Source organism: Asparagus officinalis, chromosome 1 (assembly GCF_001876935.1).
Source record: "Asparagus officinalis chromosome 1, Aspof.V1, whole genome shotgun sequence".
Lineage (NCBI taxonomy): Eukaryota > Viridiplantae > Streptophyta > Magnoliopsida > Asparagales > Asparagaceae > Asparagus > Asparagus officinalis.
The window spans coordinates 57,750,173-57,769,152 of record NC_033794.1 but is presented as its reverse complement, the minus strand read 5'-3'; the positions used below and the strand labels follow the sequence as shown (position 1 = coordinate 57,769,152).

Sequence of the window (18,980 nt, the reverse complement as noted above, 5' to 3'; positions counted from 1 at the left end):
TTGAACTTGGATCTTCAATTTGAATTTGCGTAGCTTCACTCCACAATTCCGCCAACCTCCATTGGATATGATCGTGAAAGCTTGATTCCATCCATAGTCCAACATATTGTTTGCCTAGAATAAATATAAAACACAAACACTAGACAAATAATATTAGATGTAAATTGTTTGTAAATCATCATCAAAACAATAAGGCTAAAAAGAGTTGCTAGCTCATTAGTGTGAACAACCCAATGACAAGTTCAATTATATCGACTCTGCCCACTAACTTCTTTAATTGATCTATTTAATGAGTCCAATAATTAGACTAGTACACAAGCCAATAGTCACTCTGAGCCCACGAATTTCGTTATGCTAGAATCTCAACACTCACCTTCTTGCTAGCTTAAAGTGTGCTACAAAGTAGCTTGCGTGGTGCCCCTATGCTAAGGTTCAATGCAATGTGCGCCTAAAAGCACCTATTGCATCATCATAGCACCTTTGTATGATTAGCCCTAATCCATAACTTGAATCTAAACCCAAGCTTGAAATTAAGAGAGAATTATGAGATTAAATTAGTTGAGACTTGCCTTCGGTAAGCGTTGAACCCATGACCCATGACTTGTTCAAAAAGACTTAGTCACTGAACTACAATGTATTATATAAAAATATATACAATAATATATATGTACTGTAAAAAACTTTGCCCAGGGTCTGGAAAGCTTTTTAAAAAACTCTAACAACCCCCCACAAGATTTAGACTATTATTGTTTGACCAATGTGCATAAACAATATGTCATACAAACTTGAATCATCTTTTGGATCAACTAAAATGTAGTTGAGTGCATGATGAACTAGATCTTGAACCAGCACATAATTACAGTTTAGTGACCAAACCTAGACAAAATTAAATAGTGTTGGATAACACCTTGAGCCATTTATCCTTGTTTGAAGATTAGCATGTTTATGGTCATGAGTCTTTTCCTAGTTTTAGTGAGGATTTTGAAATCTTTTCTTAAGACTTGTAAGCCACATTCAAATGTCACTCATTAAGGGTTTTAAACCAACCTAAACATAGTAGGATAAACATAATTTTCATTGTTATTTTTGAACCAACATCTTATTATTAGAAATTAAGCTTGAACTAATAACTTGAGTATATGGAAAATAAAAATGAAGGTTACTTAGCTTTATGATCCATTTTTGCTGACATTTTGTAAAAATGAAACTTGTTTGGCTTTAAGCTCCATTTTCGTTGATGTTTTAACCATCAACTCCATTTTTAGATATTTCGTCATAGGATCAACAACATTCTCTATAGAATGAACGTTAATCATTTAGATGATTCCATGATTGATTAACTAATTGAGCTAATCATGCTTTAGACAAATTGTCTACTTCTTTTCGTTGAATAATGAGTTTCCCGAGACAACACTCGTAGCCTCATTATATAATAGATAGTAATAGTCACTCCTCGTAGTTCTTTCAATGAAAGATCTGATGAGATTTCTGAGCCACTCTGCCTCATCTCCTGCTGTAGACAAAGCATAAAACTTAGACTCTATGATTGATTGTGCAATGATCGTCTGGTTTTTTGATTCATATGAGATTGCTCCACCTCCCATAGTAAATGCAAATTTTCTTGTAGTTCTGCACTTATGTCATTCTAAGTATTAAATAGCGTCTAAGAAATTTTTTTAGTTATAGGATATCCAGAGAAGAACAAACCAAAGATTATTATTCCTTTTAAGTACCTAACTATTCTTTCAATAACATCCTAATGAGACTTCCCAGGATTGATTGTAAAATTGCTAAACATCCAATAATGAAAACTATATCTAGTTTTGTGCAGCTCATAGTGTATATAAGACTACTATAATCCCTTACTAGTCTAGCTATTTCACTGGTCTTCCTGAGGTTGCTCAGAAACTTTATATTGTAGTTGTATGCTACCAAGATCACAATAAAATTGAAATATCCTTATTTCTTCAACATATTCCCACTGTAATGAGCCCGATAGACCAATCATATTTTTTAGTTGAATGATCTTCATTCTAATAATTACATTAGCATATCCAAGATCCTTTATACTGAACTGAGTTGATAGAAACTTCTTTCTATATATGACTATCTACAGATTAGTATGAATGTTAAGCATATCATCTATAAATAGATAGCTAATTACCTTCTCCCTGTCATTTTTGATATAGTGGCAATTTTTAAGCTCATTAACTTGAAACCATCCCCATGAATGACCTTGTTGTACTTATCATGCTATAGTTTAGGATCTTGCTTTAGTCTATAAAAAAGCTTGATCAATTTCCATACATGCCATCAATAATATAGTCTTCTATTTTCTCTATATAGATTTCTTCAGTTGGATCTCAATATAAGAATGCTATCTTCAACCACATCTAGCACGCAATAAGCTTCTTAGTTGCAGCATAAATTTTAAGCACTCTAATGGGCGTGACATGAAAAACGGGTGCAAAAATGCCAAAGAAGTCGATGCCTTCCTTCTAAGAGAAGTCTTTAGCCACCTATATTGCCTTGAACTTTTCAATGGTACCGAAAGTATGAATTTTTCATTTGGAGATCTATTTACATTTTATAGGTGTTGCTCCTTTTGGAAGATCAACTAACTCTCAAGTATGATTTGAAGAAGAGAATTCATCTTATTTTCTGTAGCTTCCTTCCATAGTAATGCATATTTGGATCTCATAGCATCATGATAAGTTAAAAGAACATCTTCCACATTATTCATAAAGAAGTCGTCACCAAAATTCCTTTCATTTTTTACCCTTTTGGTAGGAGGCTCTAGATGTTCCTTCGGTATAGTAGGTTCTCCACCTTGAGATAGATTTCTCCTAAATAGTAGCTTCTTCTGGTATATATAGCCACAATAAATTCATAATTCTTTAGCATATCTTTGAGCAATAAATTTTTATCTTTGACAAACTTATCCTCAAAAAATTCTACACCTTGAGCTTCAAAAATTGAGTTGGTATTGAGATCTAAGAATATAATTGCATTAGTGTCTTTGGCAAACCCTAAAAAGATGCATCTAATCGCTTTTGGTCCCATGCTTGATTTTCTGATATTAGATACTCTGACATAAACAAGATACCCCAACATCGTTAGATTATCAAAAGGCATAAAATAAATCAAACCAATGTTTTTGTGGTATTATATTAGATTTAGAATATTATACTTAACTTAAAATCCAATTTGCCTTTAATAATGCCTTGTCCCTAGTAGCAGTTTCGAAGATCAAATGTGATAAGCATTAAGTTTATCATCTTTATTTGAATTCAAATTTTCCTATTTACCCCATTATATTAGGGAGCCATAAGCTTAGCAACTATCCTATGTTCTCTAAATAAGTTTTAGCTTTCTTAGATTGATATTTTCCTCCTCTATCACTTGTAAATTTCTTCTCTAAGTGACCACGTTATTTCTCTACTGAAGTCTTGAACTTGATAAAGTTATTAAAGGTTTTATCTTTTGACTTTAGTAAATAAGCATGACAATGTCTGGAGTGGTCATCAATAAAAGTGATGAAATATTTCATGGCTCCTCTAGTAGTAAAACTGCTAATGTCACAAGTGCCGGAATGAATTAATTGTAGTAATTGTGTACTTCTTGTGACACTATGAAAATATTTCTAGAGATCTTTGCTTGTATGCAAACTTCATATTGACTTGGTTTATCATCCCCATAGTTAGATAGAAGTCTCAAATTATTCATGTTAAAAATTTTCAATAATTAACATGATCAAGTCTATGATGCCAAAAAGAAGAGGAGTGCACAGAAATAGAAACTTCATTAGTAGCTAAGATTGATCTTTAAGTACTTATCTTGTACATCACATCCATATGATAAGCATTATCCAATTATGATAAGAAAGAACAACTTTTCCTCCTTTAAATCTAGGCATTCCAGCATCATTGAGAAGGCTCCTAAACACCAGGCTTTTTTCAACTGATAGAACATGCTTCATATTCTTCAGAGTAAGAGTACTTCCGAAGTATGGAATATCACTACTGTCTTGGTTCTAAGGACACTAGTAGTAGAACGATTATCCAACGATACATTCTCATTAGTAGCAGCGTAAGAAGTAAAAATGCTCCTGTTGATGCAGGCCCTCCAATAGCACCGGTGTCTAACCCCAATTCAGTAGTGTTAGAAAAAGTTATCACCTAAAAAAGCATAGCCACAAAGTTCTAGACTTTCGCAATATGATTGACTTTAGAAATATGTTTGACATTCTTTTATTTTTCCTTTGATGCTTTACATGCCTTGCAAAGTGACCATTTTTCACACAATTGAAGGATTGGCCTTTCATTTTGAACTCCTTCTTTTACACACTGATATACTTCAAAGTGGCAAACTTCTTCTTGAAATTCTTCTTTTCTTGTTGTTGAACCCATGGATATGTTTGGTAGACACTATGTTAGCTGACACCTTTTGTTTAGTGAGTAACTCATTTTTAGTGTGAATCCTAACTTTATCCTTAATCTGTTGAACCTCTTCAAGCCTGCTAACAAAACATGTATCTTTTTTCTATTAAGGTGTCGTAGAGATTGTTCTTCCATCTTTCAATTTCATGACAATTTTTTCAAGTTCCTTGAATTGAGGTAAAACCTCTTTATCATCTTTGAATTTGAGTTGAGGAGTTTATCAATAAGGTGTATTTTGAAAAGCTTCTACTCATCTTTGTACTACTACTCTAGTGCACTCTAGATGTCCTTCACAGGGGCTTAGTAGGTGTAAACATCTGTAAAGTGGTCATCAAGATAATCGAGGAGATAACTTCTACGAAAGGCATTATTATAGTCTAAGTTTCCTTTTTTGGTTGTGTCATCCTCCTAGAATGTCGGTTTGTCTTCTAAGGCAATAAATCTATAGGAGTTGCATCCAAAAGATCATTTTGCATCACCATGCACTAAAGTCTCTTTTGTCAAAGCTTTTGAGTTTCAGATAGTCAATTCTCAAAGTTATTATACGATCTGTCATGAGACTAAAATCTTGCTTTAAGTATGCTCGAACAAAAGGGGAAAATTAAGACACGGGATGTTCACTTTTTGAAATACTTGTCGCGCGTAGAAAAAAAAAGTTCCAGTTGTTGTGTGTCCTAAAATGCTAAACTTAAAGAAAAATTTAGCCCATTCTGATGCGAGGATCTCAATGCCAAATTACTTTTAGGAACAACAATTTGAGTATACTGGTGTACACCAACTAGCACCTCCACAATCACATTGATCAAGATTAGGCATTAGGCGACCTCCTTAGCCAGACTTCAAACTATAATCCCCTCAGTTTCGTACAAAATTAGACTTAAACTAGCATCGTAACTCTTAGAGCATAGGTGATAGAGATTGTACCTTTTTGGTGTTGAGAAAATGACATTATATAGGTCTCTAACGAGCTAAGGAGTTAACAACCCATTAATGTGAGTAACCAAAAAGTCAAGTCAGTTACACTCACTCAACCCATTAATATTGCTAACTGCTTTGTTTAGTGAGCCCATTAAACATATAAATTCAAAATCCTAACAGTCAAGCTAAACATAAGTGCATCTACAAGCACAAATTGCACTATCATAGTATCTCTGCCCGATTTGCTTAAATCATGACCCCAACTGGAACCCTATTCTGAATCCAAGTCCAAGTTTCTACCTATAATTTATTCAAAAAAGATTTTAATCACATGGCTACAATGTATTTTTTATAAAAAGATATACTATAATATATGTGGTTTGTAACTTAGCACACATTTTGGAGAACTTTCTACAAAACTCGTATAGGGTGTTGAATAGTAGATGTGGGATATGATTCGATAGTTGTTATTAAGGTAGTGTAAGAGAAGATGATAGAGTCTTCTCTTGATGGAGGCCTCTTAAATGACATTAAACGCTGATACATCATGGGTTGGAGGTTAAGTTGAATCATATTTAGTGCGAAGAAAATCGTAGTGGAGATCTATTGATTAGAGAATAACTTAGTCCAGAGCCAGGTCTTAGAAAATTTTATATATAGAGAGAAGTATATTATGAGCTGACAACTCATTTTGCAAAATGGACGAACAAGTTTATGTCATGTGAACCCCCTGCTAGTTTCATCCATGTGGGGATCACATGGTGCTGAATTGGCATTCTATTATGCAAAATGTGTTCTTAGCTAATACTCAGTTTCCTCAATATGTGTCGTCGCGCAATGCCTTACTATATATATATATAGTATATATATATATATATATATATATATATATATATATATAAATATATATATATAATATATATATATATTATCGAGAAATATAGGTATGCTTGGTACCAAGCATAAATTTTGTGCTTGGTAGTGGGGTAGCACAATCCCCTCACTCATTCAAATGTGGACCACATTCACATGGGTTGAGAGTGCATGAGAATATGCAACTATTTTGAATGAGTGGAGGGGATTATGCCACCTCACTACCAAGCATAACTTTTTGTGCTTGGTACCAAGTATACCCATTTTTTTTCTCTCCCTCCTCTCTCTCTCTCTCTCTCTCTCTCTATATATATATATATATATATAATATATATATATATATATATATATATATATATATATATTATATATATAAAAGTTAGTGAGTTGATGAAGTCATTCTTTATTCCATATTTATAAAATTTAATTTTATTTAGCTGAAGGCCTATTTGGATTGAGGATAACAGGAGATAGGAGAAGGTAGTGGGATCATTAGCTTGGTTCATTAACCTTGATTCACTATAACAAATTGCACTTTTCCCGACGCTTATTACCGAGGCATGGTTAAATACGTCGCCAAAAACTAAGTTTTTCCCGACGATTTTAGTTAGCGTCAATAAAACATATATTTTCCCCCACGTTTATAATTAGCGTCGCTAAAAGTGTATATTATTTGCGACGTTTTAACTTAGCGTCGGTAAAAGTGTATGTATTTCCCGATGTTTTTTTATTTTCGTTAGTAAAAGTATAGCTTTTAGCGACGTAAAAATATTCGTCGCAAAAAAGTATACATTTGGCGATGCACGTTAGCGTCGGCAAAAGTATAGCTTTTAGTGACGAACAGTTTTGCATCACTAAAAGTAAACATTTTTGCCGACGCTATATTTCGTTGGCAAAAATATAGCTTTTAGCGACGCAAAACAATTGACTATTGCGTCCTAAAAACTATACATTCGCCGACGCTTTACTATTCATGTGCGTCGCCAAAACCAGCACAATTTTTTTTCATTTCCCCGCCTACTTTTCAATTCCTCCCCCTCTTTTTTTCATTTCCCCCTCTCCATCTAAAACGGGCCAACCCCTCCCCCCACTCAACACTTCCTCCCCTCGAAATTAATAGTGAGGGCCCTTTTAAACCCCTCCCTTCGGTCTCGTCTCTTCTCCTCGGCTCCGTTCTCGTTGAATCTCCTTAACGGATCTCAATCGAGGAACTTTGAAACCCTAGCCTATGAGCAGGGACGCCGCTGAGGCGGTTCCCCCGGTTCCGCAGAACAAGGCCCCTACTTGGGGAGCCCATATGAAATTATATTACCTCGTCATTCAGTTTCTTAATACAACCCTGTTGGTTCTCTACCGCCGCCGCCAACACTGCTATCTTCCCTCTCAATCTCATCACCTACTTCTCCAACTCCTACGTAGCAACCTCCTTACCTGCAGCCCCCTTTAAAACCTGCGTCTGGTTGCCAGTCGATTGGAAGAACAATCTCATCACCGTCGACCTCAAACACGACTGCTTGCAGACAGGACACGTGGGCTTCTTCCACGACGGACAGTACTCCATCCTTTGCTGGATGCTGTTCATGAAATCAAAAGAAAAGTACCCTTCTTCATGGTTTAGCCTTCTCCATTGCAGGAGTTTTTCTATTTTATGTTAAAAATTTAGGGAAAATTTCCTCTAATTGTTGCCGCTGAAAACAGGTGCTGGGCAGAGGGGGCGCTGGCGGTGGAGTTGGGCAGAGCGACATGATTGTATGCCAACGTGAAAATTCCCTCTAATTTCAGGCAGAGGTGGTGAATTAAGCTCTGATCAAGGCTCCAGTTTAGCCTTCTTCAAAGTTTCTTGTCTGAATCCAGATTCAAATAATAATCTCGGGTCCACGCTCCAGTTTAGCTAATAGTTTACATGTTTGATATTTTAGGATTATTCTTCAATTCTTACCATCTGCTTATGACTCTTCTGCCTTTTCATATTTGGTTGGAAACTCCTAGAGTCTTAATTAATTCTACCTCTATTTTCTAGGAACCGAGCAGTGTAGAGAAAATAATGGAAATTGATGAGCACATAGGCTGTTTCTACCTCTATTTTCTAGGAACCGAGCAGTGTAGAGAAAATAATGGAAATTGATGAGCACATAGGCTGTGCTATGAGCGGATTGATTGCTGATGCGCAGTGTAGAGAAAATAATGGAAATTGATGAGCACATAGGCTGTGCTATGAGCGGATTGATTGCTGATGCGCTGACTCTTGTTGAGCATTCTCGCGTTGAAACTCAGGTGCTATTATATTTTTCAAGAAAATTCCATGTGTGCAATTATCCTTGTATGTCTTAGTTTTTGACATTAAAATTGTATCTTATCAGAATCACAGGTTTTCATATGGTGAACCTATGACAGTTGAGTCAACTACACAGGCTATATGTGATCTTGCTCTTTGATTTGGTGAAGAAGATGAAGAATCTATGGTAAGAATTGCTATTATTCAAACATCATCTTTATTTGTCTTCTGTAGTGAGATGGACTGTTTCTCACCATTCATAACCATCTTCTTTTAGCATGCAACATCTACATCACTTTCCATGAGATGGATTGTTTCTCACCATTCTTCACCATCTTATTATTAGCAATTTAGCATGCAACATCATCTTTTTAGCATACTTCCTTATGTCATCATGCAAACACGCACACTCGCAAATACCTATCATCCAACCCCACATGGCCCTCTCCCTGCCGCAGGGGTGGTGGATCCTTTGTTGCTGTTTCACCTTATGTATGATGTTCTTGTTTGTCAACATAATTGAGTGAATGAATGTGTGGGGATAATTGAATTTAGTGATTGTTCTTCTTGCAAACCATCATGTTCTATTTCTTCAGAAGTTCTATTTCTTCTGTTAATAAATTGGCGAATGTCCTGTGTAAAGACCTTCCTTAGTGTCAAATATATTGATTTTCATCACTTGGTATGTTGATTGGTCATGGTGGTGTATATGATTCTGTTTCCTTGCTAACACTTATTGCACTTCAGATTAGAAGTGCACTAGTTGGTGTATATGATTCTGTTTCCTTGCTAACACTTATTGCACTTCAGATTAGAAGTGCACTAGTTTGTTTGTCTTCGCTTATATTTTCCCCAGCATTTTGTTTTCACCTCGGTGCTATGCTATAAAAAATTAATTCTTAATTGCATCTATTATTCTTTTTCCTTTTTTTCCCTTCCTAGTATATGCTTTCCAATTTCCACTGCAGTATTCTGTAACGTCGGAATTCATGTTGAGTCTGTAATAACACAACTGTAGCATTTGTAGCCTACTACCTCAGTATCTGGAACCGTTTACCAGTCTCTTACTTTGTCAAATATTGTGATCAAGCATAATATTTCTATATTTCTGTTTAAATCAAATAATAAGAATAGGCGTTGTCTTCCACTTCTTGTGCTTTGAACTGGTTGCTACTTTTTTCCTTTTTTATTATCTCTTAAGATATGAATTCTTTATGTAAAAATTTTGGAGAGGATCCATTCTTATATGGTTTTGTATGATCCACTAGGCAGAAGTCTGAATCATTTCTTTAGCTAATAAAATGTTTTTGTAGTTCTTCTGTAAGTTCTTACTTCTTAGGTAGTTTTTTTGCTGGTTTTTTCTTAGATGCTGGACAAAAGTATCAAGTAACATTTGTTTTGTTTTTCCTTTTGGTTTTGCAGGGCTATTCTGGTGATTATACACGGCCTCAATGAACATAGGTAAGAAACATGTAGGATGATAATGAGCATGACACTCTAAAGCATTATTGTTTTTAACAACCTTAGGTTCATATCATAATATTTCAATGCAGTCTGTCAGACTCTGTCTGTATGGTTGTTAGTGTCCGGCTCGTTCTAGAGAATGAATCTTTTCCTTAATGGAGGCAGTGGCTTGCATGAACTGTGATCCTGGAGTCCTGAAAATGATGAGTTTCCAGTCCCTATCAAATGGTTGCTATTGCATGAACTGTGATCCGGTCTTCCTACCTATCCATAGGATGAAGACATCCATATCATTGTAGTTAGTTATATGAATTGCAATACTAATTTGATGCTTTCTATTTCCAGTGGTAGATATACGGAGTTTGCAAAGAAACTCATGTCGTGCAACTTTGGAGTATATGCAATGGATTGGACAGGTAGACACCATGTACACACTGTTCTCTGGCACCTCTTTGTATTGTTCCTTTCTTGCAAAATTTTTCGACTTCCATCAATTTGATTACAAGACTATAAAAGCCTATTCAAGCTGAAACTAATTTTCTTCACATGAGAGGGTCTTGAAATGGTGATCTTTACTTCCAAATGATACATGACATGAGAGAGTCTAGAAAGGGTGATCTTTACCTCCAAATGATACATGCATGAATACATGTTAAATATTCTAATTGTGCCAGTTTCTGGTCGATGTTATTTTCCTTTATTATATTTGGAAAAGGTATATTGTGTTACGTTCAGTGTACAAGTTTAGTAGCATTACAATGAGATGGAGAGTGGAAACCCCGGTTTGTCTTGGACCTTGGTGAAGTAGCAACAAGGCACACCTTTCATTCCTTTGAAAATTGTACGAATAGTGTGCTATGAGTAGTAGTGTTAGCATTACTCATTGTTATCAGCTTTCTTTCATTCATGGTCATCTGCTCATTGTTATCAGCTTTCTTTCATTCATGGTCATCTGTCATTTGCTTCTAAAGATTAGTATGGGAAGCAGTAGAGTTCTTGAATGTATTACCATATGTTTGCTTCTAAAGATTAGTATGGGAAGCAGTAGAGTTCTTGAATGTATTACCATATGTAGTTCCTTTAATGCAACGGCTCTTCTGGAAATACCCTATGACTATCTCAAAGCAAAAACCGATAATGTTTTGTGTCATAGGTTTTGTTTCTGATTTTAAGGTATTCAGACATCTGTTTGATGTTTACAATTCGTTTATCTTTTAAAATTTCAAGTCATGGAGGCAGTGATGGACTGGACGGATATGTTCCTTCACTAGATCATGTTGTTGCCGATGTTGTAAGTTCTTCCTACTAGTTGGAGATGGATGGGTTAGGGTGTCTGTAATTTCCTTTTTGCATAATTTTCAAATGCCTCTAGTCTTTGTCTACATGATCTTTGCTATGATTTTGCTTGAAAATCTTGCTTCTGTTTCCCCTACTTAATGATCCATCTGTAGTATTTTTAAGTCTCACCGAAGAACATGTTATTGTATCTAAGTGCTATAAAATATATAGTATTATTTGTTTGAGCTATATATATGTAGCTGATAATCTGACGTTGCATTTTCTCTAACAGGAAATAATCAAAGAATTGATGGAAAGGCTACCACACATGAAAGAGCTTATGGATATGTACTGTGGCCCTGATAGAGTGACTGCAAAGCAACAAATGCAAGAGTTAGACAGAGTCGCAAAAACTCTACCAGAGAATATACCTTCATCTGTGAAGAGGTTCATTGATCGTGCCGTTCTTTCACTTCAAGTTTTCTTTTTTTCAACTTAGTCTAGTTTCCTGTAAATTTTATAATGTGTCATTCTCTGAAATGGAAAACATTGAATATGGCAAACTGGAATATTTAAACAGGCCTTTGAGTGTTGACTTGGAAATGGAAATGAATGTAATTATTTTGCAATGAGAGCAAATTCTTTGTTTATCAAAATATGCAACTTGTTTGGAGTATAATTTGATGTTTGGTTTTTTTGTTGATGTGAATGGGAGCAAATTTTTTGTGGATGTTCAGGTTCAGTGTAGGCTTGTAGTTGATAGAAAAGATATTACTTTTGATGATGCAAATTAGGGTCGACAAAATTATACTTTTTACCGGTGCATAATTATGCGTTGCCAAAAATTATACTTTTGCCGACGCTGTCTTGCGTCGGTAAAATTATAGCCTTTAGCGATCCTATCTTGCGTCGTCAAAAGTATAACTTTTAGCGACGCTTCACTCGGCGTCGCTAAAAGCTGCACTTTTACCGACGCTAACTTATGTCGCCAAAAGTATAGTTTTTAGCGACGAACAATTTTGTGTCGCTAATAACTATACTTTCGCCGACGCATAGCTTTTGCCAATGCTGCATACGTCGCTAAAAGTACACTTTTGCCGACGCAAAATATTATGCGTCGCTAAAAGATATACTTTTCCCGATGCATGACGCGTCGCCAAAAGTGTACTTTTGGTGACGCAGTGTATTTGCGTCGCCAAATACTTTCCTTGATGCACTTTTGGCGACGCGTTAGCAACGCTGCATTTTGCGTCAGGAAAGATTTTTCCCAACGTTTTTTAAACTTTTACCGACATTTTTGTTTCATCGACAATGTTGTATTTTGTTGTAGTGATTGAGAACTCATTTGTGACATATAATGAGAAGGAAGGTAAGGTAACTAAGGTAAAAAGATCTAGGATTTTGTTCCCCGCTAAATTGGGGTGTAACCAAGCGGAAGTGAAGACACTATTACACTATGGCAATTTTATCCTTCTAAAAAAAAGAGTATCACATGTAGGATTATTTAATAAGTTTACATTTGTTCCCTTCTCTGCTTTCACTTTATTAAATTTCCCAAATGTGGTGAAATAAGTTCCATCGGCTACCCTTACTAAATCTTCGAACAAGTTTTGTATATTATCTTAACTTCCTTAAGTTATCCTATACTCACTTAGCTTCCCTTTACTATGGGCAAATCCAAACAGATCCTTAGGGCTTCAGCTGTCTTGATTTAGTAGAAAAAGAAGTTGTAGAAATATGTGTCGGACTGTGGTGTAAGGTCGAAAATGCTTTGCAGGACACTTGATTTGTTGCAAGTACGAGTACAATACATCCATATGCTTTAGATACTTCTCATGAAGCGACTTAATTCACAACAACTCTTTGTTTAAATGAATGTACCATATTAATTGGTAGTTTTGAAGTAAGGGACTCTTGTGAACAGGAGCATGTGCATGTTGTGCATGTTTTACAGTCAGGCTGTTGTTTTAAAGCTGGTAAGAATGAACTACCAATACAGGTTGAGCATCTTTCCAATCATCTACAATCTGGATTTGTGCAAGCTATGCATGGTCAACAATATATGCAAGGAGGTGCTTATAGTAATAAATCTAAGCTTGTCAATAGAGGTTTAATTGGTATCACTGAACCTGTGCAAGTACAAAATTCAGCAAATACATGTGATAATTCATGGGCTATAATTCAAAAAAAGAAGCTAAAGAATTCTATTAAGCCTGGCAACTCTTTTGCTCACCTGGAGACCCTGGCTATTGAACCCTCTACAAGTAATAGAGGGGAATTATTCCAATAATGAATCTATCATTTTGGAATGTCAGAGGACTGAATAAGTCCTCTAGACAACATTTGGTGAAGCAATAGATATCTCAATATTATCTCTCTTATTTGGCTTTACTGGAGACAAAGATAAAAGCTAGTAAACTTCCTAAAGTTGTCAAGAAATTAGCAAATGGCTGGAATTAGCTATCCAACACAAGTTATGAAAGGAAAACCAGAATATTAATCTTGTGGAATCCTAATATTTTAGATGTAAATATGGTTAATCTCTCTGATCAACATATAACATGCTCAGCCAAATGTCTGCTAGGAAAGTCTTATGGGATGATTTAAAGTGTATCTATCAATCAGTTGGCAACCCTTCTTGGCTTTTGTGTGGTGACTTTAATTCAGTGATTAGTAATGAAGAGAAATTAGGAGGTTCTTTACTCTCTGATGCTGATCTAAATGATTTTAGGGATTTTGTCTTTGACTGTAAGCTTAATCATCTGAAGACTATGGGAAGCTTTTATACTTGGAATAATAAGCAAGACTCATCCTCAAGGATTTGGTGTAGGTTGGACAGAGCCTTGATAAATGATGAATGGTTACATAAATTCAACTCAAGTCAAGTTGAGTTCCTTTCCTCCAATTTTTCAGATCATTCTCCTGCACTAGTTTCAGTTTATGAAGATTGTGTGCATGGTAAAAGGCCTTTAAAATTCTTTGATATGTGGATAAAACATGAAAAATTCCTTCCTGTTGTTGCTAGTATATGGCAATCTAATATTTCTGGTTTCAAAATGTACTCTGTATGCACAAAGCTGAAAATTTTGAGAGGTGTACTCAAGGATCTAAACAAGAGGCATTTCTGCAATATTAGTGAGCAAGTCTTAAGAGCAAGACAAGTTCTGGATGAAGCACAGGAAAATCTCCAGCATAACCCTCTTAGTCAATCGTTCATCAACAAAGAAAAAGAGTGCTTAGAAAATTTCAACAAATTGCTTGATTGTGAATTGTCCTTTCTTCAACAAAAAGCCAGGATTAATTGGACATCAAAGGAGACAAATGCACCATGTTTTTTCACTCAATGATTTAATTGAATAGGAACCAAAATAAGATTCTGATTCTCTACAATGATCTGGGGCAAAGGTTAACTGATGGAGATGATATTGCTAATGAATTTGTATATTATTACAAGAATCTTATAGGAAAGGAGGTCATCACTTTAAAACCAGATATTAAAATTATCAAATCTGGTCCCTGTTTGACAGGTTCTCAAGCTAGTATTCTTTCAAAGCCTATCTCCAAGGAAGAAATCAGAGAAGTAGTCTTCTCCATGCCTGAGAATAAATCGCCTGGTTCGGATGGATATGGTGTATCTTTCTTCAAATCAGCGTGGCCAATTGTGGGAGAAGAAATCACTCTTGCCATTGAGGAATTTTTTAAATCTGGCAAGTTATTGGGTATGGTAAACTCTACTTCAATAACACTTATTCCAAAAGTGCAATGCCCAAAATATCCATCTGATTTTAGGCCTATTTCATGTTGTAATGTACTTTACAAGTTTATATCAAAGATCTTGGCAAATAGGATTAAAACAGTCATGGGTTTTTTGGTGAATGAAGCCCAAAATGTTTTTGTCAAAGGTAGACAAATAACAAGTAATATCTTGTTAGCACATGAATTAGCCAAGGATTATAGTAAGAAGCATGTTTCTTCAAGAGTTATGTTAAAGGTGGATATTAAGAAGGCATTTGACACTATCAGTTGGAAGTTTCTAAATGAAATGCTTAAAGGTCTGGGATTTGCTGTTGAGATGATTAACTGGATCATATCCTGTATATCTAGTCCTAATTTCTCTATTTCACTTAATGGTTCACTCCATGGTTACTTCAAGGGTGAACATGGACTTAGGCAGGGTGACCCTCTCTCTCCTTATCTCTTTATTTTACGTATGGAATATCTTTCGAGAAGTTTGGATTTGCTAAAGCTTGACAGACTCTTCAAATTTCATCCAATGTGTGGTAAGTTCAAAATTACTCATCTTATCTTCGCTGATGACTTACTTCTCTTTAGTAGAGGTGATTTGTATTCAGTGGAAAAACTGCATCTGTGTGTTGAAAGCTTTAGTAAAATCTATGGATTGGAGGCAAATGCAAGCAAATGCTCTATTTTTTTAGGGGAGTTGAGGAAAATATCAAAGCCTCAATCATAAATCTACTGGGATTCTCTGAGGGAACATTTCCAGTCAGATACCTTGGAGTTCCTTTAGTGTGCAAAAGACTTTCCTATGAAGATTGTAGCTCACTCATCAGCAAAGTTTCAGGCCAACTTCAAAACTGGTTGAAACACAATAATCTCACCTATGTGGGAAGACTACAAATCATAAAGAGTATTATTATGGGTGTACAAGTTTACTGGTCGTCCAACTATACGGTTCCTATCAAAGTCACACGCAAAATTGATCAATTATGTAGGGACTTCTTATGGGGAAAAACCAGTCAGTCTTCTAAAATACCTCTTTTTGCTTGGGAAAATGTTTATATGGATAGAAAGGGAGGAGGTTTAGGTGTTTATTCTGCAATAACTTGGAACTTGGCTGCAGCATTGAAAATCCTGTAGCAAATCCATATTAACAAGGAATCTCTCTGGAACAAGTGGGTACATGGGACTTACTTGAGAGCAGTGATATATGGCTTGTGATTGCAAAAAATAGTGACTCTTGGATGTGGAAAAAAATGATGAAAGCAAGAGATAGAGCTGCACTCTCCTGTGGAGGGATTGATAATCTGTTGCAACTACTTAGTGCTTGCTACAGGAGTTCAAAATTCCATATCTCAGTAGTGTACCATGCTCTGTCGCCAGTAACTCAGCAAGTGCCATGGCATAGCACTGTTTGGGATCAAATGTGCTATCCTAAACATTCCTTTATTTGTTGGCTTGCTGTCTTGAACAAATTACTCACCAAAGTCAGATTGATGAAGAGAGGGCTAATAAATGTCAGTACATGTTGCTTGTGTTCAGGAATTGATTTGGAAGATAGGAATCATCTATTTTTTCCTGTAACTACTCTAACGAGGTCTGGAATGAAATAATGAGTTGACTTCAATTTACCTAGAAATCATGTGAATGAAATCTTATCTTGGAATGGTTTTTTACAAAGCTAAGAGGGAAATGTTTTAAGCAATGAATCAAAAGAATGGCTTTTTCTATTGTAATTTACAGTATCTGGAATGAGAGAAATTTTAGAATTTTTCAACAGAAGCAAAGAACTGCAGCTCAATTAATTAAGGTGATTAAGATGGACATTCTATCCGTAGTCCTTAATTCACAAATTCAGGACATGAATCGGGAGTGGATACTCTCTTTGTGAAACCTGTAAACAGTTTTTTACTTGAAATTCATGTATACAGGTTTTTAAAATCTCAAATGCTTTGAGATATTTGATGTATATACATTTCCCACATTGGTGAATGAATAAAATTCTTTTCATTGACCCAAAAAAAGAATGTACCATATTAATCTAAGGCCAGGAACCTGACTCTATCATGCAGATGAAAATATTCCAAGGTCACCAAATTTCTTTCCTTGGTAGGTTTTGTCCCTAAGAGACTAATGAAACTTTTCAAGCTTTTGCACTCCTTCCCTATCTAAAATTTCTGCAAAGTCAATCTGATCGAGGGACTCTTTTAGGCAAGATATAATTACTTTTCTGATAAAATTGAACCCTTAGAATGACAGTCTTGATTAATTGTATCCTTCCTGCTATGAAAGCTTTCTATTTTAAAGCCAGGATTGAAATTGATTACATATATTTGAGATTAAATGACTATAACATAGGAAAGAGAGTCTTTCACTAATCAATGGCAGACTAATATTACCTAATAAGGAGCGACCCTTCAGAAAAACTAAGAGCAAGAGTGATATATGCCTTCACCTGGTCATTTGTTGCTGCATAAAAGATAGCAAATTTACTAGGATTGGCCTCCAAGCTAGAAACAACACTGAACTCTAATAAGCATCATAAAGCTTTGAAATAGTTCGAGTATATCCGCTATTAAAAAGTAGAGTAAGAAGGAGATGTAATGCATGCCATTATTCAATATATAACCTTATCCGGAAATCCAAGGCCAACTAGCATAGCTTTGGAAAACACCCAGTTAATAGTATCAAAGGCCTTAGCATACTTTTGGAGAGATGTTTTGCTTTCCATAATACTTAATTATCTTATGAGGCAACAAAATATTTCTAGTTATTAGTCTCCGTTTGATAAATGAACTTTGTGCTTCACTTATCAAAATATTACTAGTTGCTAGAATCTTGGTGATGATTTTGTAGAGGTAGTTACAACATGCAATTGATATGAAATCTACAGCTTCTAGGGGCATCGTACCTTTGGAACTAGTGAAAGATTTGTAGAATTAAACCTACCAAAAATTTTATCATATCTTTAAAAAAAAATTTCCACTAGCAAGGAATACTAATAATGGACCAAAGATGACTTAAAGAAAAGAGGCACTGAAGCCATGTGGACTTACTGCTTTGTCATCAACCTTGGAGAAGAATGTAATTTCAATTTCATCCCTTCTAAATCTTTTTTGGTGTCAAGTCTATAGTATTTCGACCATTTGCCCCACTTTATTTGGAATTTAGATTTCTCGTAGTTTATAAAAATGTTCGTCTCATTATTTTACACTTGAATGGAAATTTTAACCCTATTGTTATTTGTCAAAAATCAGACATTTTTAGCCACCGTAGTTATATTCTTCTTGGACCACAACGGCAGCTATGTGGAAGATGGGTAGCCCCTGGTGCCCCACGAACAACAGCTTGATTCGATGAATTTGGCTGAAAAATAGGTCTTTGACCTGTTTGCTTTATTTATGAAGCCAACGTGTTCGTATCTGTATGTACCCGACCCTTCTGTCTCCAAACTCTATCTTTCTCATTTTCAAAGGACGATATCTCATTGAGAAAGAAGAGGAAAAAGGGGAGACCAAGGAGAAGCTTTGATCGATCATCCTGCATTCTTTGATCGAGGGATTCTTTTGTTGTCGGATCTAATTCTAACCAAGGTAATTACTTTTCTTGCATAATTATTCCTTAACATACAAATGTAGTTACTGATCAATTCATGCTCTCTTATGTTGCTCTTCCAGTTATCAATAGTTTTGGTAGAACATATAATTCTTGAATAGGAAATACACGAAGTTGTTGTTGTTGTTTTTGTTTCGGATCTTAATTACACATTTTTGACATTGGTCACATTAAAAATTAGGTTTTTATGATCAATCTTCAACACAAGATCAGACGTTTACCATAGATTAGACATTTTGAGTTAAAGATTAATTCAGATTAGAATATTGTTTAAACCCTAGTTCTTGAAGTGTTACATTGGACCTATAACTTAGTATGCATATTGTATTAGATTGGAGGCGAATTAGCTGAGAAACAGTGTCACATGGAGCTAAACAGCA

The 18,980-nt window shown here is 35.3% G+C and overlaps 1 protein-coding gene and 1 long non-coding RNA gene across 7 annotated transcripts in view; both read left to right on the top strand.

Annotated features, from left to right (window-relative positions):
• On the top strand, positions 8,398-11,826 carry LOC109824631. 4 transcript variants are annotated; one of them, XR_002242716.1, is made up of 5 exons: positions 8,398-8,504; positions 8,591-8,692; positions 9,928-9,966; positions 10,059-10,385; positions 11,540-11,826. XR_002242716.1 is itself a non-coding variant. In XM_020391270.1 (5 exons), the coding sequence occupies exons 3-5, from the start codon at positions 9,957-9,959 to the stop codon at positions 11,744-11,746; spliced, it is 288 nt and encodes a 95-aa protein (XP_020246859.1). In that variant the 5' UTR covers positions 8,398-8,504; positions 8,591-8,692; positions 9,928-9,956; the 3' UTR covers positions 11,747-11,826. The 4 variants fall into 4 exon arrangements, 2 of the variants coding, with proteins under 2 accessions (XP_020246859.1, XP_020246851.1); XM_020391270.1 differs by having other exon boundaries at positions 10,315-10,385; XR_002242718.1 differs by lacking the exon at positions 9,928-9,966 and having other exon boundaries at positions 10,315-10,385.
• The window catches only part of LOC109824616, an 18,134-nt gene continuing 17,148 nt past the window's right edge, over positions 17,995-18,980 (top strand). For all 3 annotated transcript variants that reach the window (XR_002242713.1, XR_002242705.1, XR_002242701.1), the window contains exons 1-2: positions 17,995-18,069; positions 18,243-18,578. This is a non-coding gene — a long non-coding RNA (uncharacterized LOC109824616). The remainder of the gene's footprint in view (positions 18,070-18,242; positions 18,579-18,980) is intronic.

Coding starts and splice junctions, on each gene's coding strand:
- LOC109824631 (XM_020391262.1), top strand. CDS start 10,125: ATGGAGGCAGTGGCTTGCATGAACTGTGATCCTGGAGTCCTGAAAATG. Junction 10,198..10,314: donor TTTCCAGTCCCTATCAAATG/GTTGCTATTGCA, acceptor TTCTATTTCCAG/TGGTAGATATACGGAGTTTG. Junction 10,386..11,539: donor ATATGCAATGGATTGGACAG/GTAGACACCATG, acceptor TTTCTCTAACAG/GAAATAATCAAAGAATTGAT.